Source organism: Eumetopias jubatus, unplaced genomic scaffold (genome assembly GCF_037043125.1).
Source record: "Eumetopias jubatus isolate StellerSeaLion01/CBP00866 unplaced genomic scaffold, mEumJub1_p1.0 scaffold_9, whole genome shotgun sequence".
Classification (NCBI taxonomy): Eukaryota; Metazoa; Chordata; class Mammalia; order Carnivora; family Otariidae; genus Eumetopias; species Eumetopias jubatus.
The window spans coordinates 80,722,695-80,750,434 of record NW_028274815.1 but is presented as its reverse complement, the minus strand read 5'-3'; the positions used below and the strand labels follow the sequence as shown (position 1 = coordinate 80,750,434).

The 27,740-nt window shown below is 41.6% G+C and overlaps 1 protein-coding gene across 1 annotated transcript in view; it reads left to right on the top strand.

Annotated features, from left to right (window-relative positions):
• Positions 1 to 1,246: 1,246 nt before the first annotated feature.
• The window catches only part of RFX8 (regulatory factor X8), a 62,915-nt gene continuing 36,421 nt past the window's right edge, over positions 1,247 to 27,740 (top strand). Inside the window, exons 1-4 of the mRNA XM_088026631.1 lie at positions 1,247 to 1,320; positions 7,814 to 7,937; positions 18,747 to 18,808; positions 19,897 to 19,983. Coding sequence (XP_087882757.1) covers positions 1,247 to 1,320; positions 7,814 to 7,937; positions 18,747 to 18,808; positions 19,897 to 19,983 — 347 coding nt within the window. The remainder of the gene's footprint in view (positions 1,321 to 7,813; positions 7,938 to 18,746; positions 18,809 to 19,896; positions 19,984 to 27,740) is intronic.

The window sequence follows — 27,740 nt, the reverse complement described above, 5'->3', positions numbered from 1 at the left end:
TGCCTGTGTTTATAGCAGCTGCACCAATTTACATTCCCACCAGCCATGAACAAGATTCTAGTTTCTTCACATATTCACCAACAGTTGTTATTTTCTTGTTTTTATTTCTTATTTTTAAAAATAGCAATCCCAAAGAGTGTGGAGTGGTATTTCATTGTGATTTTGATTTACATTTCACTAATGGCCAGTGATGTTTAGCATCTTTCCATGTGCTTATTAGCCATTTGTATATCCTCCTTTGGAGAAGATATTCAAGTCCTAGGCCCATTTTCTAATTGGAATGTTTTGTTGTTGCTGTTGAGTTGTCAAATATCTTTTTAACCTAGATGAAGAAATCTTTCTGAGAGGACTTTGAAGCAGTCAGAAGCCAAAAGAGCAGTTGCCTGACTGAGCTCCCCTTCATGCCACATACCCTTTATTTATTAGCTCACTTAATACATACAACAACCACACAAGTCCTAGTAAGCAAAGTAAGGTTGGGAGAGAGTAAGCAGTTTGACATCACGGACCAGTGATGTGAACATATAATTCCTGAGGGCAAGGACTACCTGGTCCTGGCTGCAGGTTGGGGGGGATCACTCCAGGGCAGATGTTCTTAACTGGAGTAATCTGGGGTCGGCCTCTCAAAAGTCCTGATGCCGGCTGCCCTCAAAACTCCCAGGACCAGTGGTTCTCAGTCCCGAGTGCACACCAGCATCACTAAACTCCTGGGGAGCTTGTAAAAGCCCGTTTGCCTGGGCCGCTCCCACCCCCAGACCAATTACATCAGAACCTCTGGGATTGGCGCTTGGGCGTCCATATTTTTGAAAACCGCGCGGGTAATTCCAAAGCGCAAACAAGGTTGAGGACCGCTGATAGTCACCACTGCTGTGACCTGATTTGAAACTTATATACATTGGTTTTTATTTGTTGCTTCCTCGTTTGTTTGATGGCTTGGTAGCAAGGTGGGAAGAGCGCCTTCTGTACTTCTGTCTTTCGATCTTTTGATCTAGGGGCCGGCGACCCCGTCTCCCCACCCCCGCCCCCAACAACCTTCACAGCAGGGCCCAGGGCGCGACCCAGCAGCCTCCGCCGCGCGCGCGGGGCTCCGGCCGGGCTGACTCAGCTCCGGCCCCCCGCCCCTCCGCGCCCCCGCGTGCCCCTCGCGCCCAGCTCTAAAGTAAACACCCAGCAGCGGCGGCGGCCGGACTGGTGCAGCCGCAGCCGCCGGCTCCCTGTCTGGGTGCGGCGGGCCCTGGTCCGAGCCATGGCTGAGGATGTGCCAGCCTCCCTGTCGGGCGGCGCGGGCACCCGGGGTCTGCACAGCGGTATCATCCAGTGGTGAGCGGCCCCGGACGCCTTCCCTTTGGGCCGGGTTTCGCGGTCTGGGCTGGGAGGCGCTCTGGGCCGATAGAATGGAAGAGGTGGGGCAGGGAAGGGGGGAAACGTCACTCCCTCTGCTGCTGTCCCCAGGACCCCGGGCCAGTGCCCAGTGCAAGGAGCGACCGCCGTGCTCCGGGAGCCTTGATAAATAGGCCTAGAAGGACAGCCGTTCACACCCAGAACCAGTGCCTTTTGATGCTGGCTCGCCAGAGCGGCGGATGGGACTGGACACACACACACACACACACACACACACACACACACGACCTCCTGATGTGGGTTTTCCATGTGAGGACTTCCCTGTTGGTCACACTGACCGCGGGAAGCAATCCAGATTGCCCCCCACTGGGGGGCCTGTTGGTTGGACCTGCTCTTACATATACATCTGAAGGCACGTGGGCGTTGGTCAGGAGAGGAAATGTTTCCCCTCCGTATGAGATCCAGAATGGGATGTTTTCTAACTTAAAGCAAAGCAATTTTTAGCTTTAACAATGCATTCCACATTGTTTGTGAAATTCACTTCTGGCTATTTAAATAGGGGCAGAAAAACTGGAAAGAAAAATATCATTAGCCCCTGGGACTGATGAACTCATGGGTTTGTAGCTTTTCATAAATAGGAAAATAATTGAAACCAGTTCTAAAATCTAAAACCTAAGTTTTACAAGGTGAATAAATAGCAGATATCTGATTACTTTTTAAAAAGGTTTTAAGGAATACTTCTCAGGAAAGACTTTCTGGAAAAGTTATGTGAGCAAAATAGAAAAATGAAGGGTGTGTTTGTGATTAAACATGAAAAGGCCTAAAGTTTTACCCTTTTCTTCCAAGAGAAAATTTTTTATATATTTTATCTTGCATAAGAGAAAAAAAATCAAAAGACTACATATTAGAGCACACACCAAGTTTTCAGAATACTACACAACAGTGCTCTCTTTCTTTTACACTCACTGACTCCAACCCCTCAGCAGAGTGGCTCCTTCTTAGAAGAAAGAACTATTAGGATGCCTTTGTCAACCGTTCCAGGTCACCATTTAGTAAATTAGAGTTTCTAGGATTTGCATTATATTCTAGAGACTTGAAAGAATGATTAGAGATTGAAACATACCTCGACAGCCTCCTAAGGTTGTCTATGAAATGACTCAATGCAGGCTGCCCACAGTGCAGGTGCCCTAAATCACTTAGGATGGTGTAGACCATTTTAGCAGTGAGCTGAACTAATTCAAGTCCTATGCCATGAATTCCAACTCACCCTTACAGGTCTCGCAAACACAGAGGTCATGCTCTTCAAGTTTGGGGAGGAGGTAGAGCAATGGTGGCAAGGAGGGCATAACTTCCTGTGGAGGACTGCTCTTTAGGCATTCAGCCTATGAGGTGGAATGTTTAAAAGATCATTGGTACTGGTAGTCTTAACATTGGCATTAAAAATACAGCCCCAACCACTTCGCACCCATTAGGATGGCCGTTATCAAACAAACAAAAATAGAAAATAACGAGTGTTGTCAAAAATGGAGAAATTGGAGCCCTTGTGCACTGTTGGTGGGAATGTAAAATGGTGCACCCATTATGGAAAACAATATGGTGGCACCTCAAAAAATTGAAATGGAACTACCATATGATCCAGCAATTCCACTTCAAGGTGTGTACTCCCAAAGAATTGAAAGCAGGGACTCAAGTGGATTTTTGCACACCCATGTGTATAGCAGCATTATACACAATAACCAAAAGGTGGAAACAATCCAAGTGTCCATCAACAGGTGAATGGATAAACAAAATGCAATATGTACATACAATGGACTATTATTACTCAGGCTTAAAAAAAGGAAATTCTGATACATACTACAATATGGATGAAACTTGAAGACATTACGCTAAATGAAATAAGCCAGTCACAAAAGGACAAATACCATATGATTCCACTTGTATGAAGTACCTAAAATAGTCCCATTCATAGAGGCTGAAAGTAGAATGGTAGGTGCCAGGTACTTGGGGAGAGAGAAGGAGGAGTTAGTGTTTAATGGGTACAGGATTTCAGTTTTGCAAAATGAAAAGAGTTCTTTGAATGGTTGGTGGTGATGATTGCACAACAATGTGAAGGTGTTTAATGCCACAGAACTGTACATTTTAAAATGGTAAATTTTGTTATATATATTTTATCACAATTAAAAAATAAATGTATATTTTAAAAACTACACACACAAGTAGAGCCACTCAGTTTGTAATCCAGAGCCTTAGCATCCTGGAGAGTGTTAGAAGATGCCCAAGGAGACCAGTTTCCTAGAAGAGTGGCAGCGGGTACTGGTGGGCGAGCTGTCCAGAGATTCTGAGTGACAGACCAGAAAGGGGGCTGATTATTGTCCCATGGCAGAAACATTCCACTTTCAGCATTGCTTCATAGCTTCATTTTCCAGTCACTAGTTAGATCCTCAGCATTCCTTAGAGACTTCAGTGCTGCTGTCGTAAACACGATAAATTCTCCAAGGAGAAAGGTCCTGCAAGGAGCAGGACAGTCTCCAGAAACAGAAGTAATAGACATTTTCTGTTTCACAGACAGGAAGGGTTGTAGGAATTGAGAGAGAAGTGGTCAGATCTCAGGGGAGCACAAAGGGATGAAGAGCAGTGACTTGACTTCCCCTACTGGGGAGTGCAGACCGAACAAGTCTGACAGGGTGGGACCCCTGGTTTCAGACCTCAGATGAAACTACTACGCATCCTCTAATCCCTAGGTATGCTGAGCCTGGCCATAGTCTAAAATAACTGTCTCTCACATGTATGGCTTTTTAAAATTTCTGCAGACTGTTGAAATTAATGACATGCAAATTTATTTTGAAAAATACAGAATTCATAGCTTTTGATCAGGCTGAATCAGGGTACTATAAGTGCCAGCATGTGTAATTCCCAGCATTACATTTTTCTTTACCATGGAAAGGAGCACTCAGAAAATGTGAGAATCGCAGGGCTAGATATGTGCACTCTGATGTTGGCTACTATCAGATTGTCCATCACTCAAAACAAGGAGAACATCATGAATGTTTTTACGATCTTAGCAATCAACTTCATCTGATGGTGAGGCCTGGTAAATACTGTTCTTAGGCAGCTAAGCAAGGAATTCAGTGATCTGATTCATCCTACACCTTCATAATCATGGATCACCAAAACACATTTTGGTGGCACAGTGTAAAATCCTTAACCAATCCCACCTGCCAGTAGTTCAGCCCAACCCTACTGCCTACACATCCCCCCACCCCCATCAGCCTCTCTTTGGACCCACATGTAGTTGAAAGTCAGTCTCATTTACTGCAGGTGTTTCTGGGCTGCCAGTCTGCCAACAGGGCCGTCTTTCTTGCATCCTCTGAATATTTTGGAGGTAGACACTAAAACAACACCAATAAGAGCTTCCATGTGCCAAGAAGTGTACTAAGCATATCATGTGCTTGTTTTCTAGTCACAAAAGCTCTAGGAGGTATCTCAGAGTCAGAATGCAAGCCCATCTGTGAGGTGCAAAGCCCTGGATAATACTCATTGATCATAATTTCAAGGGGCACCTGGGTGGCTCCGTCAGGAGAGCATGTGACTCTTGATCTTAGGGTTGTGAGTTTGGGTATAGAGATTACTTAAAAAGAAATCATTTACTTAAAATAAAAATTCATAGAGGTGCCTGAATGGCTCCGTCGTTTAAGCATCTGACTCTTGATTTTGGCTCAGGTCATGATCTCAGGGTCATGAGATCCTTTACTGTTATTCTCCCTGATAGTATTATTTAGCCTTGTGCACCCAGATAACAGGCAGACTCAGTAATGTCATTTTGAAAGAGAAAGACACAGTTCATAGAGGCCTAGAACAAATGAATTTCTGTGACGAGGTAGAAGGGTTTGCAAACATTTAAACTAGAGTTCATTTTAAGGAGTATTTCGCATGTTTCTTTTTTGAGGAGACCATTCCATGACTAAATCAGTAGTAGCTATAGGTAAACAGCAGTGAGTTTGAACTTGACATCTATCATATTTTGCGGCAGCTCCCCAAGCATAGCTGTCTTTTGTGATACCTCAAGTATAGGCTTTTCATCTATCAATGAGTGGTTTCTTAACAAAAGAAATATAAAAAATCACCTAGTTGTAGGAATTTGCCCCTCCCCTCCCCACTGAGAGCCATCATCCTGTATTCAACATTGAGCCAAATAATTGGTACTCTAGCAGCTATATTTAAACCATGGTCAAGTATGTCAAGTGGCACATTCTCACAATGATGTTAAGGAGACCCTTGGAAAATCCCCTTCTTGGGCAGGTACTGGGTTGGATAGTGTCTCCCCAAAATACTTATCTATCTGGAAGCTCAGAATGTGACCTTATTTGGAAATAGGGTCTTTCCAGTTGTAAGTAATTAAGAAGAGATCATACTGGATTCAGCTGGGTCCTAAATCCAATCACTGGTGTCCTCATAAGAAGAGGAGAGAGGACGCTCAGAGAAGAGAAGCCCGGGTAAAGACAGAGGTAGACATGAGTGTGACGCATTTATAAGCTAAGGATGTCCAGTGAACACCAGAAGCTAGGAGAAGAGCATACAACACATTCTCCCTCAGAGCCTCTGGAAGGAACCAGCCCTATGGACACCTTGATTTTGGACTCTCAGCCTCCAGAACTGTGAGAGAACCAATTTCTGTTGTTTTAAGCTGTCTGGCCTGTGATAATTTGTATACCTCAGTATACAGGGCCAAAGATTTCCCCCACCTCCTATATGTTAGTTTTTCCTTTTATGAGGAAGCCGATGGGGTTGACAATTGTGTCTTTAGCTCTCAGGGAAAGTAAGTGCAGTCCTCAGTGGGCCTCATCCCAGAAAATAAGCTTTATATCATCAATGAGAAAGGAGACGATGTATTGGTAAATTCCCTGCTGAAAAATTCTTCTGTGCTTAAAAATTATATTGGCTTCCTTTGCATATTTCTCTAAAAGAATAAGAACCCTGAGAGTCTCTCCTCAACCAGTGAAGGAGGGGTTGTGATCAGATGTCACTGTGGACCACACTTTCTGGCCTCAGCCTCCCCCACTTCTTAACCCACACACATACCAGTTGCTGGAACAGGGACATGGCTATCCCCACAGGTCTGGCTGTGGGCTGTGAGCCACAGGCAGAGCCCCTCATTGCCAAGGGACTGCTACCTCCCCGCAAGTGTGGGAACACTTGAGCAGTTGAAGACCCCACCTTGAGCAGAGGCCTGAAATGCTGCAGATCACATACAAATGCCACTCAGCTGGAGTGTCTGCCTGTCTCTTGGTGTCTTGCATTTTACATCTCATATCAATTTAAATAATCAAAATATTGTGGCCTGCCCTAAATGAGTCAGATTTAAAAATTGTGCAAACAACTGGGGGAGGGAGGCAAAGCGTTGCACATGTGACCTGGGTCACAAGCACACAGGGACTGGCAAGCCTGCAGGGGTGATAGATCAAGTAAATAATCCCCACTTTATAGCTATAGAATTCTTGGCTACAACCTTTACAATAGGACATAAAACAGTGTCTGCTGAGCCAATAATTTGGGCTTCTTTTTAATATGCCTACATGCCAAAAACAAAAACAGACCAAAAAACAAACAAAACAACAATAAAAACCCACCACGTTGATTATCTAAAGACCCATAATCAGAATGCAAACTGGTACAGCCACTGTGGAAAACAGTATGGAGGTTCCTCAAAAAGTTAAAAATAGAACTCCCCTATGATCCAGTAAGCACACTACGGGTATTTACCCCAAAAATACAAAAACACTAATTCAAAAGGATATATGCACTCCTGTTTATTGCAGCATTATTTACAATAGCCAAACTATGGAAGCAGCCCAAGTATTCATCAATAGATGAATGGATAAAGAAGATGTGGTATATATACAAATGAAATATTATTCAGCCATAAAAAAGAATGAAATCTTGCCATTTACAACAACATGGATGGAGTTAGAGTATAATGCTGAGCAAAATAAGTCAGAGAAAGACAAATTCCATATGATTTTATTCATATGTGGAATTTGAGAAACAAAACAAATGAGCAAAGGAAAAATAAAGAGAGACAAACCAAAAAACAAACTCTTAACTATAGAGAACAAACTGATGTTTCCCAGAGGAGAGTGGGTAGGGGGATGGATGAATTAGGTGATGGGGATTAATAGCACACTTATGATGAATGCTCAGTAATGTATAGAATTGTTGAATCACTATATGGTACACCTGAAAATTATAGCACTGTATGTTAATGATACTGGAATTAAAATTAAAGATTTAATAAATAAAGACCCACAATCAAAATACTTAACTCTGGGCTGAGAACAAAAAGGTACATTATTGATGATGGTTGGTGAGCCTTTGCATTCAATAAGTTAAACAGGTTTCATTTCCTTGGATCAAAATTTTCTGCCCTAGAGAAACTGATGCCAATTTCCTCTGCCTTGTCTTCCTCTCCCCCCAGGTTGGTTGACAATTTCTGTATCTGTGAAGGGTACAGTGTGCCTCGCTGCCTGATGTATGAGATTTATGTGGAAAGCTGTGGCCAAAATGCTCAGGACCAAGTCAACCCAGCCACATTTGGGAAGGTTGGTTGTGAAGATAAAAATACAGTGCTCACTGAGTAAAAAAACAAACAAACAAACAAAAAAAACGCAAGTGAATTGATGAGGAAATATTAAAATTTATTTGGGTCTAATGGGTTCTCAGTGGGAATAATTGGCTTCACTCTGGGAAGCCAACCAGATGGCTAATATATTCCTTCATCTTCCTCGAAAATCCATTCTGTCCTTTGTCCACACTTCATAATGAGGGGCCAGGAAAGGTAAGGAATGGGTGGTGTCTAAGAAAGTACAACTGTGGCAGCTCCAAATATTCTAAAAACTCAGCCAGGTTTGCTGGGCCATTATTCCCTGCATAGAAATGCCAACACTTGGGGTGCATGGGTGGTGCAATCGATTAAGTCTGACTCTTGATTTTGGCTCAGGGTCGTGAGATAGAGCGCCATGTTGGGCTCCATGCTCAGTGGGGAGTCTGCTCCAGAATCTCTCTCCCTGTCCCTCTGCCCCTCCTGCTCAAGCGTGCTCTCTCTCAAATAAGTCTTCAAACAAAAATGCCAACACGTAGCACCACACAAACTCTAAGAACCACTTGAGGTGTCAGAGAGCTGGTGCTTCCTACAATTTGGTTGTACTTAGAGAATTCAGTGGCTCTTAAATATCTCCTCTGGAGGTTAAGAACTCTGTCAGAAACTTCGTGTAGACCATATAAAATACAGCAAACACTTTTTTTTTAAGATTTTATTTATTTATTTGACAGAGAGACACAGCGAGAGAGGGAACACAAGCAGGGGGAGTGGGAGAGGGAGAAGCAGGCTTTCCGCTGAGCAGGGAGCCCAACGCAGGGCTCGATCCCAGGACCCTGGGATCATGACCTGAGCCGAAGGCAGACGCTAATGACTGAGCCACCCAGGTGCCCCCAGCAAACACTTATTAGCACAAGAATAGTCTGCTGAGATCCTCCACATACAACAAATATTTATTGAGCAGCTGCTGTGTCAGGCACTGTTTTAGATGCTGGGAATACAATAATGAGCAAGACAGAAAAATTCCTGCACTTACTAAATTTATTATAGTTGAAGGAGACTGATACATAAGATAAAATACATAGTATATGAGATAGTATAAATGCTAAGGGGAATAATAGAGCAGGAGATAAGGGGTGTGTGTGTGTGTGTGTGTAAGAGTTGTAATTTTAGGGAAGGCAAACAGGGAAGGCCTCCCTCAGAAGTAACATTTGAGTCCACAGTGATAGGCAGTGAGTACGTGGATATGAACAAAGAACAGTGTAGGCAGAGCCAGTGCAAAGACCCTGAGGGACAAAGGAGCACAAGCAGCAAGGAGGCTGCAACAGCTGGAGAGAGGAGAACAGGGAGAGGACCAGGATGATCCTCAGGACCTTGAGGTCAAATCAGGGAGGTGAGAGGAGCCAGGTGTGCAGAGAGTGGGCAGGGATTCAGCAGTGAGAAGAGGTCAAATTCTGGGTATATTTGGGAAACCGAGCCAGTAGGATTTGTTGATGGAAATAATTAATAGAATCATAGGACTTAATCATTATTAAATTAACAATAACTTCCAATCATAGTTGTATTTATTTTTAAGGCACTTTTCCATCTTTTTTTTTTTTAGGATTTTATTTAGTTGAGAGACAGAATGAGAGAGGGAGAGAGAGAGCATGAGGGGCGGAGGGTCAGAGGGAAAAGCAGACTCCCTGCTGAGCAGGGAGCCCAATGCAGGACTCAATCCCGGGACTCCAGGATCATGACCTGAGCCGAAGGCAGTCGCTTAACCAACTGAGCCACCCAGGTGCCCTCCATCTGGTTTTTAGGAATAGACACCAACTCAAAACAAGTTAAAAGGAGAATTTTTAAAAGGGAAAGGGATATCTCATTAAATCCTATTATAAAAAGTTTGGGCTTCATAGAGTCTAGTCCTTTGCTGCCTAATAGAAATGCAATGGGAGCCACAGATATAATTTAAAATATCCTAGTATCCTCATTTTTGAAGTATTTTAAAAGATGAAAATTTTTATTATTTTGAAATTTAATCCAAAATATTCAAAATATTATTTCAACATGGAATCGATATTATAAAATCATTGAGTTACTTTTTCATTCTTTTGTTCATGCCAAATCTCAAAAATCTGGTGTGTACCTTACATGTACAGTCCATCTCAGCTTGGACTAGCCACAATTCAAGTGTGCAGTAGCCATATGTGGCTGGTGGTTCCCATTTCAGATAGGCCACAACTAGATTCTAAGTCACCAGGCATCTCTTTTCTTTCTCTCTGGTATATCCCTAAACCAGTGGGATCTGCTTCTCTCCACTGGCCTACTCCTTGCCCCTTCCCAGAAGCCAACTGCCTTCACTGGCTTCCTGATTTCCCGTTATGGCTGCTTGGATGGTGTTTCCCATGATGCTATACCTGACCTTCTGCCCCAGTGCCCGATACTGTAACAGGCAAGGGCGGCCTGCAGGAAAGACATGTGGGTGAGGAGGAAACAGTTGGCATCTTTAATGCTTTGTCTTGTGTCACAGCCATTGGCTGAAGCAGGTAGCATTTGAAGTCAAGAAAACAAACCAGCAGTGATTAAGGCTGAGGATCACACAGCTATTTGTAATGTATGGGTGGTGTTTTGGGGAAAAAACATTTTCCTCTACGCTTTCAGATTCTTTTGGTTGGTCTAAGATTTAAATTGACAAGAGACAAATTAACAAATTTAACTATGTATGTGTGGAGGCTCACTATGGCCCGCCTGGCAGTCAGGCAATTGAGACTTATATGCCATCCAGACCCAAGAAGAGTGTAGGAAAGTGGGACTTCAAAAGGGAAGGAATGCAATTCATAGGAAGATGAAAAAGAGTAAATGTTTGGTAAACAAATGTTAGATGGACCATACAGAAACAATAAGAAGAATTTTAACAGATTTTGCTAAATTCCTCGTCTTCCACATCTTTCATGTTATACTGTAGTTATCTACAGTGATACCTCAATTAGAGGATATCAAGTCCTCTAAATTCTTTTAGGCAATTAGGGGAAAGGTCAAAGGTTCTTCCTGAGCCTTCTCTTTCTTAAAAATAATCAGCCTAGAAGAATCCACTTACCAAAGAGATATATTTTCCGGTGGTAGAATTTGCTTCCCTACAGTGTCCAATCCAGTCTCCTGAATTGTGAATCAGACCTCTTTCTATTTGTTACTCCCTCAAAAATATCCTTGAGTTCCAAGAGACCTTGGAGGTCACCTAGTCCAATTGAATACCCAGTGCAAGATTCCTCTGAAAACATCTCTGGCTAGAGCTTTTATGCGAACAAAGTGCCCTCTCTGGACAAAGACAAGCCTTAGAGGTGGGTAATGGGGCAGCACACTTCTGTGCTCTTCCTCTGGGCAAACCTAGTTCTGCTCCAGGGTCTTGCGTGGCATATAGAGCACAGGCCGATGAAAACCTGCTTGACTCCTCATCAGGGACCTTGGTGCAGCTCACAACCTGCACAACCATACCGTGTTGGGTAGCCACCTGGCTTAGGCTGAAATGATGTGGGTGACAAGGAGCTTGCTGACCAGGCCACAATGATGCCAATTCAGTATTTTCCATCCCTCCCTTCCGTCTTTCCTTTTTTTGTGCCTCTCCCTCTTTTCAGTGGCCCTCAGATGGACAGAACTGAATTGGTTCATGACACACTGTCACCATGGGTTTATGCATGGCCTAATTCCATCTGGGTATTTCGTTCTTTTTAACAATGTGGTAAACATCTGTGAACCCACCACCCCAAATGAACCATCGCACCAGATGCCCCATATCCCATCTCCCTGCCCTGTCCCACTGGTGGGAACCATCAACCTGTTCTTCATTACCTTGCTTTTTGAAAAAGAGTTTTAGTGCATTTATGTGTATTTTTTAATCTTTTGACCACATTTACCCCTTTTGCCCACTCCCCTGCCCCTTGCTCTGTCAACCACCAGCCTGTTTTCTGTATCTGTGAGTTTGTTTTGTTTTTGCTTTTTAGGTTCACATGTAAGCAAGATCATATGGTGTTTGGCTTTCTTTGTCTAACCTATTACATATATGTATTTCTAAAAAGCACAAAAATTTTTAATTTTTGTGGCTTAACTTTTTAAGATTTTACTTATTTGTCAGAGAGAGAGCACAAACGGGAGTGACAGGGAGAGGGAGAAGCAGACTCCCTACTGAGCAAGGAGCCCGGTGTGGGACTCAATCCCAGGACCGTGGGATCATGACCTGAGCTGAAGGCAGTGGCTTAACCAATTGAGCCACCCAGGCGTCCCTGTGGCCTAACTTTTTTAAAAAGGGGTATCATGTTATTTGTCTTTGTCCACTTAAAATTGTACTAAGATTCATCTAGATTCATTTGACCATTGTGTAATATTTCACAATTTACTCACCTGCTGTCCTACTGCTGGGCATTTGAGTTGTTTCCAGATTCTGCTGTTGTGAATATTCACGTGCATATTTCCTGCTGTGCACATGAAGATGCTTTTTTAGGCATGTATGTCCAGGGATGAACCTTGCAGGCTAAGGGGGTGTGCAACTATGATATCTGGGGATGGGGCCAAACTATTTTCCAAAGTGGCTGCTCCAGGTTACCCTCCCACAAGCAATTCTGCAGATTCCAATGTTGTTTCCAAAACATTGACATTTTAAGATCCACTCCTCTAGCCAAAATCTTCATCCCTGAAACAGAGCCATTGGTGGAAGTCCTGCACTTTTGATAATACTAAAATACGTAGGAGAATCTCCTAATATAGCAGCTGCTCAAATATTTGAACCAATTTTTTACATCTCCTCATCTTCCCTTCTCCACACTGAATATTCCTCGGCTCCCAAATTTTTACCTTCCTGCCCACTTGTTTCATTATGACTTCAATTTACTGATGTTCTTCCTAAAAGGTAGGTAGCCCCAATGGTACAACCCAGTGCCTTAGGAGTGCTCAGATGACAGGGGCTCTTACTTTTATTGGGAGGGGGAGGGCTACCATTGGCTTTTATCCTTCTATGTTACTCTGTTGTTTTCATTTCAAACTTGTGGTCAACAAAAATAACCCTTAAGTATTTTTTCACATGAATTAAAATTAAGCTACCCCCCAAAACTGCTTTGGAAACTGTGAAATACTCTATATAAATACAAAATATTATTCTCAGATTATTGTCGTTATGCAGGTGACTATTTGAACTCAGGAGCAGCCACTCCCTTATTCCTATATTTTAGCTTCTTAGTTTCAATCTGCAGTTCTGTTTACCAGTATCTTCTTGAATCTTGTAGGTCATCCAGTCTTCTCAACCTGCCGAAGCGCCCATATTTGAAATGAATATCTCTTATCCCTCATTCAATAAATGAAAGCAATATGAGTGCGTACAAGATGTTGAGTACACTCTGTGCTCACAAGGTTTCCCTGAGTAAGGTTTTCCAGCCAGCCAGGAATTCCCTCGAGTAGCTTATCATTTAGCCCACATCTTTAGCCATTTCATCACTTGGCAGCCTGGGACACTTCCTCAGGGGGACCCACTCCTGGGTACCCTGGCTCTACAGCATTTTCTTTATCTACCTGCCCGGCAACTTGATCAGATGGAAGCGGTGTGACTTGAGCGTGACATATTTAGTCTCTGTAAGATCTCCACTTCTTTTTCTAAGAAATCAAAGCCTATTTTTCAAAATCTTTTTCAGAGTTCCTTTTAAGTTGTATCCCCTCTAGGGTAGTCTCATTGCAGAGCATTCCAAAGGAAAAGGTAAAAAAAAAAAAAAGAGAGAGACTCCAGTGTGTGGCAATGGGCATTTATTTAGCATTTTTCATCTTAATACTTGCCTTAGAATCCATTCTTCAAGACCACTAACTTTCAGTTCTTGTTGGGGGTTTGCCCGAAGAACAGGCCATTCAGGGGAGCCCGTGTTGGGAAGGGACCCTTGCTGCCGAATTTGTGACTAATGGCCTAGGGAGAGGAAGGGGAAAGGGATATGATCCCAAAGCTTGTTTACAAGAGAAACAACAAAATACCCAATTCTCATTTCCTCCCTCTTCCCCCGGGAATGGAGTTGATTCCAGATTCCACATCAAGTTCCTGTGCAGATGTCGGAATGTTTCTTGCTCTTTTTGGCAGCTCTGGGCATATGATGGGTAGTGCTCATTCTTGGTGCAAGTAATATCTCACATGGATTAGGGAATTTCCATAACACTGACTTCCTTTTTAAAAATAACATTTTACTGATGTTTTTCTGATTATAAAAGTATTACAATCCCTTTATAGAAAGTGTAAAAATTAGAGAAAAATATAAAAAGAGGAGGATAAATACTGGCTATAGCCTCACTGTCCAGAGCTGTAGCCACACGCATATAGTTTATTTGCACGTTTGCACACACATGCACACACACACGACCAGCAGGAGCTAAGGGACTAATCACACAGTGACTTTGTCTTCGTTTCGCATGGTGCTTTGAATCTGCTCATTGGGTGGTTCTTCCACTCCTGAATGAGCATGTGAGCACGAAGTGTGACCCCTTTAGTCCTCGGGTGATACAAAGCCCTGTTGTCACTCTTAATTTACCACATGGTATCAGTCTGATGCTTAGAATGTCCAGTTCCATATAACATCAAAACTGAATTGGGTTTAAAGTGGAATCTTTTTCTTCTCTCCTCCAGGATGGCTTCTTGCCTACAAAGAACTAGACACGGGGGCTTCTTCTTTCCTCTCTATCCCTCCTCCCCAAAACTTGCTGGGGGTTAGTTTGACCCCTCTGGAAGCAGGGGAAGTAAAAATGGCTGGAAAGTTCCTACTGCTCAGCTTCACACTTTGGGGGCCAGGCAGACTCTTGTTTCCTGGTCCCTTTGGTGGCTTCTTCAGAGCAGCCCTTGGGAATGTTCTAGTATGCATTTCTTGGGTTGGTGAATGACTTTCTGCAACCTGACTGTCCATTCTGGGGGACTTTTGCTGGGCAGAGCCCAGGCTCTCCCACATGTCGGCTCTTTCTCACACGTAGACAACTTCTGGCCATAGGAACTACTCTGCCATTCTTGGCCTAGACAGAGTGTGGGTGTGCTGGCTGAAACCAGGGTGGTAACCACTCTCCTCTACCACCAAGTGCACTGGCCATCCTGTCTATAATCTATCAGGAATCCTATGCCATAGCCAGACACTAACTCCAGGGGCCTCACAAAGAGTTCTTCAAGTGAATCTGTGAATCCTATTCTGCTAGGCCTGAGCTGATTGAGCCACACTCTGTCCCACACACCCTTCACAGGTAAGAAGGTCATCTTGCCACAAGAAATCCCCTTAGACCTCCTCCTCTCTATTCCATCATGAGTGATTTGAAGTTGAGGACTTAGTAGATTTTTAAAAAACCCAATTTTAGCTAAATGCCTGAGGGTACAATCCCCTAAGATGTGTGTCTCACAATTCACTTTGCTATCTGTTGTCTGTTGTGTTCATGTCTCATCCTGTTGTATAGATATTATATGGATGAATTGATGTATGGATAGGTGGATAGACAGACAGCATGCAATATGGTATTTTTTTATCATTTTTTTCATCATAATAAGTATACTCTTTAATTCCCATTCCCTATTTTCCCCATCCCCCTACCCACCTCCCCTCTGGTAACCATCAGTTTGTTCTCTACAGTTAAGAGTCTGTTTCTTGTATTGTCTCTCTGTCTGCCTCTCTTTTTCCTGTGCTTGTTTGTTTTGTTTCTTAAATTCCACATATGGTATTTGTCTTTCTCTGACTGACTTATTTTGCTTAGCATTATACTCTCTAACTCCATCCAAGTCATTGCAATTGGCAAGATTTCATTCTTTTTTTGTTGCTGAATAATATTCCATTATTGGGATACTCCCAAAGTTTGGCTATTGTAAATAATGATGCAGTAAACATAAGGGTGCATATATCCCTTTAAATTCGTGGGTTTTTTTTTTAAATTTTTTGGGTAAATACCCAATAGTGTGATTACTGGATCATAGGGTAGTTCTATTTTTAACTTTCTGGGGAACCTCCATACTGTTTTCCACAGTGGCTGTACCAGTTTGCATTCCTACCCACAGTGCACGAAGGTTCCTTTTTCTCCACGTCCTCGTCAATACTTGTTGTTTCTTGTGTTGTTGATTTTGCAATATGGTATACTTTTTAACAACACTAAGCCTGGAATCCAACTAATTAGGTTGTAACCCTGGGCAAGTTATTTCATCTTTTTGTGCCTCAACATCATCAACTGTAAAATGAAACGATTCATAACGTTAATAACAGTACCTACCTTATGAGATGCTTTTAAGAAATTAATGAGAGAATGCATATAAAAAAAATTGAGTGGTCCTGGCACATAAGAAACACTCAAGAAATAATTAACTTTTATAATCACATGCCGATTTATCTAAACTTAGAATGTCATAAACATTTTCACACTAAAATATTTTAAAATAAATGTTGTAAAATGGTGCCAAACACTTTTTGGATGTTCCAGAATTCATTTAACCATTTCTCTTATTGGAAATTTCAGTTGTTTATAATGTTTCTCGATTCTACCATAAGTCTCCATCTGTACATGATAACTTCCCCAGGAGGGATTCTAGACCATTGTAACCAATACATAGCCCTCATGGTAGATCCTGATATTCTTAACCAAATCCCTAATATTTTTAACCTAGAAAATTTGTTGGTTAAGAACTATATTTAGCTGTTTCAACTTGTACTTATTGGATGATTAGGGCAGGTAAGCACTTTTGCATGTGTTTTGGTCATATGTATCTTGTTTGTATATATATTATCACCGGACCACTTTCTACTGGGGTATTGTTATTTTCCCATTAATTTATGTGAGCTGTCCATATATTAAATATATACATTTCTTACTACATTTTTTGGAAATAATCATCTCAGTTGGTTTTTAAATTTAACTGTGGTGTACCTGATCATAAAATGAAATCACAGGATAGTCTGGGGTTAGAATTACTCAATAAAATAAAATGTGCAGATTATTATGCTGCCAGACAACTGGGCAATTTATTTCTGCTTCTCCCTCCAAAACACCAGATTATTTCCCAGGGCCTTGAATCTGAGCCTGCTTCATAGTTTATAATAATTATTTTAGATACCTACTATTTTACAACTAGATATAGAGGGAAGGTTTTAAGTGATTTTCTTAAGAGGTGATGGAATTTTCAGAATCTGTGGTTGAAAGTAGGAATTTCTGGCTTCTAATTCTGCATTTTTAGACTTGCTGACTTTTTCTTTTATCACTTATTCTTCATCTGTACATTTTGGACCCCTTCCCTGAAGGAACCTCTCAATTTGGCCTCATAACCTTGATGTTTAATTGTGCAAGATTTGCCTTTCCTGTTCCTTCATTTTTCTTCCTCTACACCCGGGCTTGGGTGGCTTCCCGTAGGAAGAGGTAGGGCCTGGAACCAGACAAGAGAAACATTACATGACACTGTCAAATCCTGCTGCTTAGAAGTTAAGAAAAAAAGAAGGACAGGGGGAGTGCCTGGGTGGCTCAGTCAGTTAACTGTCTGCCTTCAGCTCAAATCATGAGTGATTTGACTTGAGGACTTATTAGAGTTTTAAAAAACCCAATTTTAGCTAAATGCCTGAGGTCATGATTTCAGAGTCCTGGGATGGAGCCCTGCATCAGGCTCCCTGCTCAGAAGTGAGTCTGCTTCTCCCTCTCTCTCTGCTCCTGCCCCCACTCCTGCTATCTCTCATGCTCTCTCAAATAAATAAATAAAATCTTTTTTTAAAAAAAAGGGAAAAAAGAAAGAGGGATGTAACAAGAAGCCAAGCAAAAGCAGAAGCTGAATGATTATGGAGGGGACTAGAGAAAAATAGTGGAAATCGTTACTTGACTGCTTAAAACACCATGCCTTCCATGCTCTGTATTTTTCTAATTCCACCATGCTCCAGGATTTCCACTTTCAATAGACATGTACTTGAATACCATGCATGTCATAAACCTCTTCTAATTAGGAAGCTGGAACAGGCTTCTATTTTTTTTTAATGTAATTAGTCGTAAATATAATGTCAGCGCTAACAAAACACATGAAAAACATATCTGGGAGATGAGAAGTTGAGTCAGAAGTAGTTATGTTGTTCAATATTTTAATAGCACTTGCTACCAAAACCTTTAAAATGAAAAAATTAGGTAAACAAATGAATAATAAAAAGTGAAAACGACTATCACATTGGAAAAAAGAGGAAAATAGTAAAATTATGGCAGCTCACATGATGGACTCTTTTGCAGCTATTAATAATCCCTTGTTTTTAGAGAATTCTAAATGACAAGGGGAAATCTTTATGGTACACTCTGGAGGGGAAACAGTCGAAAGCAAAACTGCACACATACTAATTGTGTGACACCAGTTGTTTCCTATGTATACCCACAGAATCGTACACATATTGAGGCTTGAAAAAAATGCTAGAAGGGACGCCTGGGTGGCCCAGTCAGTTAAGAGACCGACTCTTGGTTTCAGCTCAGGCCCTTATCTCAGGATCCTGAGATCTAGCCCTGCGATGGGCTCCACACTCAGTGGGGAGTCTGCTTTGCTCCTTTACCCTCTCCCTCTGCCCCTCCCCTCCCCACGCATGTGCTCTCTCTCTAAAATAAATCTTTAAAAAAAAAAAAAAAAAACTGGAAGGAACCGCACTGAGGTTTAAATGGTGGTTTCCTCTGAATGGTATATTTTCCTATACTTGTCTTGATTTTTTCCAAATTTCATTTACACGTATTTTCTTTATAATAAAAAAGGAAATACAATTGAAACATTATAAGAGGAGAAACTGTAAGTTTCATCTCTAAATTTTCCAATTGCAGCTTTAAATCTGATTTATTCTTTTAGCTTGTACGTTTGGTTTTTCCTGATCTTGGCACCCGGAGGCTAGGCACAAGAGGAAGTGCCAGGTAGGTTTATCATTTTTGTTCTATTTGAAATGTTAGAATAAAACATTTTGAAAAATCACAAAATGGGTGACACAAAAATGCAAAACTAAACAAACTAGAAATATCAAGCTACCAAAGAGTTCCCATAATTCAATGAAATCCTAGTGCCTGGAATAATTTGGGTGATACTAGAACCAAATATTAGTTTCTACTTAGTGATTTTGTTAAAATATGAAAGTCACAATGTTTTCTTGTTTCAACACTTTAAATGTTTAGACTTGTGGACGTCCATTGAAATACTTAAATAATTACACACACAGAGTTATAGAATTGTTTTAATTATTCTTTGAACTAAAATTTCTAAGTATTCACCTAATTAGCATATTTGAATTATTTTCCGGAGACCAGGTACCCAGGCTCTATGTATTTTTAAAGCAAAAGGAAATTCCAGTGTTATCAGGTGCATCGTGCTATAATTGTCATTCAATTACTATTGTTACTTGTTATTTCTTTTAAATAAAGAAAAATCAGGAGAAATCCATGAGATCAGAAAATCAGTGAGAAGGGATGGAGGCCAAATTAGGAAAGGGGCCTGCTACTACCCACGAGGGAATGAAGACAGCTGAAGCATTTGCCAAACTAAACATTGGGTAATAGTTCATTTGAAAAAATTTTGCCCTGCTGCTGTGAGCCTAGACAAGCAGCTGCATTTTCCCAGCTCAGCAAAGTGCCTGGGCTGCAGAGCGGGAACCAATTTCCTTCTTGGGTTTGTGAGAAGCCAAGTCTGGTTCTCTGTAGAGAGAACATGGGTGTCACTCCCCTTCACCTTAAAAAGTTTCATGGCGGTGGCAGCAGGAGGCTTTCCCTGTCACATCTCTTTAAGACTGGAGTGTCCTTTGTTGGGAAAGCAGAGTAGAACATTTGCGAGCCCATTTCAAAGCTAATGTGTATGAAATAGTATGAAATTATCTACCCAACGGAGCCAATAAATGGCGTCATAGATAAAACTCAAATAAAAAATCAGATCTTCATTAGCTAGTCTATTCTGTGGCTTCTGTAAAGCATGTCGGTGGTTTGACATAATCTTTAAGAAAACCTTTATTTTTCAGATATCATTATGATGGAATCTGTATCAAGAAAAGTTCTTTCTTCTATGCCCAGTATTGTTACCTTTTGGGTGAAAAAAGTTATCACAGGTTAGTAACTCTCATTTAGGTATTTTGGTCATAGGTCACAGTCTGATTAATATGAGAAGCATTCATATTTTAGTTGAATCTAACTGGCTTTTTGGCTGTTCTGCTATTAATCCTTCTTAAGGATGGAAACACACACATCATGTCAACATGACTTTGATGTGGGCAGTAAATCAGTCTCTGGCAACATCATAGGCCAGAGAAAGGCATTTCCAGCTCATTTTCTTGGATACTTTTCATTATAATTATCATTTCAATTGCCAAAGCCATTTTTCATTCATTCTTCTCAACTTCTCCATAAAATATGACAGAATTGGCCACTTCTTTCTTGAAACTTCCTTTAGCTCTTAAGACTGCTTCATCCAGTTTCTTCCCCAGAGTGACACCTTCTTGGTCTCCTTATTGCTTCCCTCCCCTTAAGTGTAGGCATTTTCCTGAGACTCAACCAATGGCACTCTTCCTATCCTTTGGTCCCAGGATATCTCATCCTTCTTTATCTTTCACCTATCACCACACCCCCATGGATGGCGACTCCTCCTAAGGCATTTTCCAGTGGCCCTTTCTATCCCATCTCCCAGCCATTCCTCTCAGGCTGTCTACTGGATATTTTTATTTACATGGCCCATTAGTGCTTCTTACTTAGTATGTAGAAATCTAAATTTTTAATCTCCCTCCAAATCATCTCTGCCTCTTGACTTCCTTATTTCAATCTATGCTACCAATAGATAGAATCTATACAAAATGTCACTCCAAAGCCACCCCCGACTAGATTGGGAAGGAGAGATTCAGCCCAGAGATGGTTCCAAAGCTGCCATGGTCATTCTGATGAGCGCCTGAATCAAAAAGGAGGCAGATCAGAAAGACCTCTCCAAGGCAGGGTCCTCGGTTGGTTGACTCAGCCCAGCCTGTCCCACCGAAACCTCAAACTTAACCTCAAGTAAAGTCATTATGTTCTTCTTCCAACCAGCTCTTCCTCTTAAATGTCTTATTCATCGATTAGTCACAAAGAGGGAAAAATTACATCAACAAAAATAGAGAAGTTAAGGAAGGGAACAGATAGGAGACCTATTTCAGTTAGGGTTAGAACTCTCCTTGTGCAAATGTATTCTCTCGCTTGCTGACCCGTACACCCCTGAACAGCTAGAGCCAGCATCTCTTTGCCCCAGAGCACCCAGCAGGCAGTTGAGAGAGCCCCGCAGCATGACAAAGCTGGTACTCAGCAGCCGTAAGAGGCCGTGAATGTCCTGAGGTCTCTGGGTCAATGTCACAGAGAGAGGGTCTGGAACTGGTCTTTGTGGGGAAAAAAAGTAGGTTTTATCCTCAGCAAGGAAGAGGAGGGCTGTCAGGGGACACAGATGAGAACAAGGGTGACAGGGGCGCCTGGGTGGCTCAGTCGTTAAGCGTCTGCCTTCAGCTCAGGTCATGATCCCAGGGTCCTGGGATGGAGTCCCGCATCGGGACCCCTGCTCAGTGGGGAGTCTGCTTCTCCCTCTGCCCCTCCCCCTGCTTGTATGTGCGTGCTCTCTCTCTCTCTCTCTCTTGCTCTCTCTCTGTCAAAGAAATAAATACAATCTTTAAAAAATTGTTTTTAAATTAGGTCTCAAAACAAAAACTTCATCTCTTTAGTTTTCAGGTAATGAAAACTGTATAACTCATCCATTCATTTATTTGTTCATTCAACAAATATTTGCATTCCTACAGTAAGTCAGTCTCTGTCTAGTTACTGGTGGTGAAGCAGTAAACAAGACAAACAAGGCCTCCCCTCTTGTCAGTTTTAGTGGGGAAGATGTAAGACAATAAAAACAGAACAATAGCAAGATTAATCTAAAGATGATAAAATGGAGTCATGGGAAGACCTCTTTGAGAAGATGCCTTTTGAGCAGAAAGGTGAGAAATAGAGCCAGCCAAATGAAAATCTGGGGGACAAGTATTCCAGGCAGAGGAAAAAGCAAGTGCAAAGGGCCCGAGGCAGGGATGAGTTCAAAGAACAGCAAGAAAGTCTGAAGGTGGAGGTTGGTGAACGAGCAGAAGAGTGGGAGGAATGGAATCTGAACATACAAGTGGGACCTCTAAGTCTTGGCAAGGAGGTGAGATGTTATTCTGAGTGTGACAGGGAGCCACTGGAGAGTCTCAAGCTGCGGAGTAAAGCAATCTGATTATTTTTATTCTAATTTTTTAAAATTTGAGTATAGTTGACATGGCCTATTACATTTGTTTCAGTTGTAAAACTCAGTGATTTCAACAACTCTGTACATCCTGCTATGCTCACCACAAGTGTAGCTCCCATCTGTCACCATCCAATGTTATTACAATACATCAGCTATATTTCCTATTGCTGTACCTTTTATCCATGTGACTCATTCATTCCATAACTGGAAGCCTGTACCTCCCACTCTCCTTCACCCATTGTGCCCATCCCTCACCCCCCTTTTCTTTAGCAACCACCAGTTTGTGCTCTGTATTTGTAGGTCTGATTCTGCCTTCTGTTTGTTTATTCATTTGTTTTGTTTTTTAGATTCCACATATAAGTGAAATCATATGATATTTCTTTCTCTGACTTATTCCACTTAGCATAATAACCCTCTAGGTCCATCCATGTTGTCACAAATGATATGATCTCATCCTTTTTTATAGCTGAGTAATATTATCCATTGTGTATGTATACCACATCTTCTTTATCTGTTCATCTATCAGTGGACACTTGGCTCCCTTCCATATCTTGGCTATTGTAAGTAATGCCGCAATAAACAAGAGTGCATGTATCTTCTCAAATTAGTGCTTTCCTTTTCTTTGGGTAAATACCCAGCAGTGGAATTACTGGATCATACGGTATTTCTGATTTGTATTTTAAGTGGAGATCCTCCTGGCAACCATGCTAAGACTGGATTGTACAAGGAGATGGGAGAGGAGACAGAGTGACCAGTTAGAAGACTTTTTAGCAGCCCTGGCAGAGCTGGCCCATTGAGATTTCTCACTGAAATAAATTTAATTCTCTCAAAGAGGCAGCATAATACTATGCAATATTATATGTGGATAAGGGCAGAGACTCTGGAACAGCCTGCCTGGCTCTGCCGCTAATAAGCTGTGTGATCTTAGGCAGGTCATTCAACCTCTCTGTGTCTCCGTTTCCTCATCTATTAATAAGGATAATAGTATTGGGGCACCTGAATGGCTCAGTCAGTTAAGCGTCCAACTCTTGATTTCGGCTCAGGTCATGATCCCAGGGTTGTGAGACTGAGCCCCAATTCTGTCTCTCCCTCTCCCCCTGCCCCACACCACCCCCATGTGTGCTCTCTCTCAAAAAAATTTTTTTTAAATAAGGATAATAATGTCTACTTCATAGGACTGTTATGAAGATTAAATGAATTAATACAAGGAAAATGCTTGAAACAGCACCTGGTACACAGTAAACATTTAATATGACTACGCATATTGCTCTTGACCTTGATGTATTCATTTTATCATATCTATGATTTTTCTCATGGTATTATGTGTATGGTTATTATTTTGGTCATTGTATTTTTCAGTTCTATCATTCCCATTTGGTTCTTTTGTATAACTTCTATTTTTTTTATGGAGGTTTTCTGTTTTTTCGTTTGTTTTAAGAGAATTTATAACTACTTGTTAGAGTATTTTTATAATGGCCACTTGAAAATTTTTGTCAAATAATTCCAACATCTAAATCATCTTAATATTGGTGTCAGTTTGTTATCTTTTCTCATTCAAATTGTGGCTTACCTAATTCTTGGTATTATGGGTGCTTTTCTTTTGCTTCCTTCCTTCCTTCCTTCTGTATAATTGACATACAACATCACATTAGTTTCAGGTATACAACATAATGATTTGATGTTCGCATATGTTGCAAAATGATCACCACAGTAAAATCTAGTTAACATCCATATGTAATTACAAAATGTTTTTCTTGTGATGAGGACTCTTAAGATCTACTCTCTTAGCAACCTTAAAATATGCAATATAGTGTTATTAATATAGTCACCAAATTGTATATTACTCCCCCAGGACTTACTTATTTTATAACTGAGTCAAAGGTACAAATTTCCAATTTTCCATCCCCCCACCCCCTCTGGCAACCACCAATCTGTTCTCTATATCTCTGAGCCTGTTTTTTTGCTTTTTTTGGGTGGGAGGTTGTTTTTTAGATTCCACCTATAGGTGAGACCATGCAGTACTTGTCTTTCTCTGTCTGACTTACCTCACTTAGCATACCATCCTCAAGGTGCATTCCTATTGTCACAAATGGCAAGAAGTCATTCTCTTTTATGGCTGAGTAGTATTCCATTGTGTGGAATACACGCACCACATTTTCTTTATCCATTCAAATGTCAATGTACATTTAGGTTGTCTCCATATCTTGTCTGTTATAAATAACATTGTGTTGAACATAGGGGTGCAGACACCTTTTCGTGTTAATGTTTTCATTTTCTTTGGATAAATACCCAGAAGTGAGATTGCTGGATCATATGGTAATTCTATATTTAATTTTTTGAGGAACCTCCATACCGTTTTCCACAGTGGTGGTTGTACCAATTTATGTTCCTACCAACAGTGCGCAAGTTCACTTTCCCTGCATCCTCGCCAACACTTACTATTCCTTGTCTTTTTGGTATTAGCCGTTCTGACAGGTGTGAAGTGATATCTGATTGTGGTTTGATTGAATTTCCCTGATCACTGCTGATGTTGAGTATCTTTTCATAAACCTGTTGGCCATCTGTATGTCTTCTTTGGAAAATGACTATTCAGATCTTCTGCCCATTTGTAAATCAGATTTTTTTTTTTTTTGCTATTGAGTTGTATGTTTATATATTTTGGATATTAACCCTTTATCAGATAAATGATTTGCAAATATTTTCTCCCATTAAGTAGGTTGCTTTTTATTTTGTTGATGGTTTTCTTTGATGTGTAGAAGGTTTTTAGTTCAATGTAGTCTTGTTTATTTTTGCTTTTGTTGTCTTTGCTTTTGGTGTCAAATCCAAAAAAATCATTGCCAAGACTGATGTCAAGGAGCTTACTACCTGTTTTCTTCTAGGAGTTTTATGGCTTCAGGTCTTACACTCAAGTATTTAACCCATTTTGACTTAATTTTTGTAGCATATGGAAGTTTTCTTTTTTTGCATGTGACTGTCCAGTTTCCCTAACATCATTTATTGAAAAGACTATTGTATATTCTTGGCTGCTTTGTTGTAATTAATTGACCATATATGTGTGGGTTTATTACTGGCCCTTCTATTCTGTTCCATTGATCTCTATATTTTTCTCTTGTATCCTGGGCATTTTCTATTGATTTTTCTATTGTATCCTGAGCATTTGGGTTATGATGTTAGGTTTTCAATCCTGTTTAAATCTTCTTTAGCAGGCAGTCACCCTGTTTAGGTGGAGCATATAGGTTCTGGCCTACTTTTGTGTGCTGTTGTCCCAAAGACAGTTTAGTTTTCAGAGCCCTTGCATACTGTTCTGGTCTGCTTCATTCTTCTGGCACTGCAGGGACTTCTGATCGTTTCCTTACTGGTGCTACCTACAGGGGCTGAAGCTGCTTCCCTGGGCCACCTTCTGTGGGGAATGCAGAGAGCCAGAGTGGCTGGGCCTGGGTCCCTTTACGTCAGTTGGTGTCAGGCAGAAAATACCAGGTTCTGCTGGCATTGCTCCTGTGGGTAGCATCCCTGCCCTTCTGTGCTCCATTGAATCAGCCAAAGGATTCGGTACTGTCTATGCAGGTGGATCAGCCCACCTGTCGGTACCCTGGGTGGGGAGTTGGGGGTGGGGAGTGGGTCAGCCCACCAGGATGTTGAGGCTGCCACTGTGGTCAGACTGGGTTGCCAGCCCATGCTCTAGAAGCAAGTTGCAGCCCTCTATAGGTCTCTGTTAATTTTCCCTCTCCTGGTCCTTTGTTCAGAGAGTGCAGGTTTTTCTTGGGATTTAGGTCTATGCCTACTGACAGTTCTGGGCTACAGGTCTCTCCAGTACCCAGCCCAGCTGTGTATGGGACATGAAAAGAAAACCCAGGGCACTCAACATACTGTCTCTTCTCTAGTCAGTCCACCTTCTTCTTTCCAGGATTAAGAGCCCTTTTGTCATGACCCACTGAAAAAGTTCCAGGATAATTATTTGTATTAGAGGGAGGCAGCAAGGAAAAATGAATCTACACTATCTTGTTCCATGTACATCATCCAAGCTGCCTCAGAAACCTTCTGAAAGTAGACCATGTATATATTATAAATTAATGTTGCCAGTAATTTGAATGCTTGATTATATGATTGTGCCTAACAAATTAAAATATGATGAGTTGAAATCTGATGGTAGGGATTTTGGTTGGAATAAGATGGCATAGATCCATTTCTTTCTGTTCCTCCCTGCTAAACACAACTGTAAACACTGGAAGTAATGCAAGAAGCAAACAAAGGAAAACTCTGAAAGGTGTTAAGAAGAAAGTGAGCTGGTTTGGGACCCCAAGACTGCGCAACCAGCACAGTGATAGGGCACCCTCTGTCTTCCCCCCACTCACCCAGACCCACTGTTTTCCAACCCCCAACCCCCTACCTTGCAAGACAAGGCATCTGGGTAGACTCATTCCTCCCCTTGTTCCTCTAATAATATCAGGCAAGGGGCAGCAAGAGGGAGTCTGACCAAAAACAAACAGCCAGAGAAGGCACTCTCATTACTTGCTGGGTCTGAGACACCCCTTTTCCACCAAAAGATACACTAAAGGGTGTGAGCTAATCTGTCAAGGGAGACCCAGCTATAGCAAGTGGCCTAGTCCAGGAAGCCTCTGTCCCCATTCCACCCAGAGGCAGCTGGGGAGCACCAATGGAGGGAACCCCCACTCCACAGAGAGAAATCCCCCACCCAGTCTTGGAAAAGCCCTCCAGCTCCCTCAGGCTGTACCAGTAGGGAGCCCCAGTGGCACAAGGTAAACCAGGCAAACCAAAAACAATATATTCGTACCCATGGCTAAAATATACTACAGAGATATAGTAAGGATATACAGTTGGAGCATAAGGGGAAAAGAGGCAGAGTTCTGAAGGAATCCATGTGCAGGCCTCTATATGCTCTTGCTCTCCCATGAGGGGTCACACAGAGCACACTTCTCTGTGCAACAAAAATACAGCAACACATATGTGATAGTTCTGCTCAGGTAGGCCCATTAGGAGAATCCACACTCAAAGTTTTTAGTGGGGGCTGGTCATAAGCACATTCTTCCTAGCATGAGCCAAAATGACAGATTCCCAAAAAGAAAGTATGTTATTCAACATAAACTATATTGTTTGCACAAACAGTCTAGGCACAGGGAACCACTCTTATCAGTTAACTGTTGACTGGGAACACTCTGGGAACCAAGTTCCCAGACTCCAGCCACGGGCCAGTCTTGCAAGCAGGCCTGTCTAAGGAGAACAGTCTCAATACCACTATGTTATCTCTTTTCTGCGCAATTGTATGACCCTGTGAATATGTGAAGAAAACATTGAATTGCACTCTTTAAATGGTGAATTGTATGGTATGTGAATTATCTCTCAGTGAAGTTGTTTAAAAAAAAAATCCCAGCAAGGTTTTTTTGTAGACATAGACAAGTTTGTTCTAAAAGTTATGTGGAAAGGCAAGGCCTTAAAATAGTTCAAACAGTCTTGACAAAGAAGAATCAAGTGGGAGGAAACACTACTGTAATGTAGCTACAGTAATCAAGACAGCAGCATGGTTTTGGTGGAGGCACACACACAGATCAATGGAACAGAGTAGAGAAGCCAGAA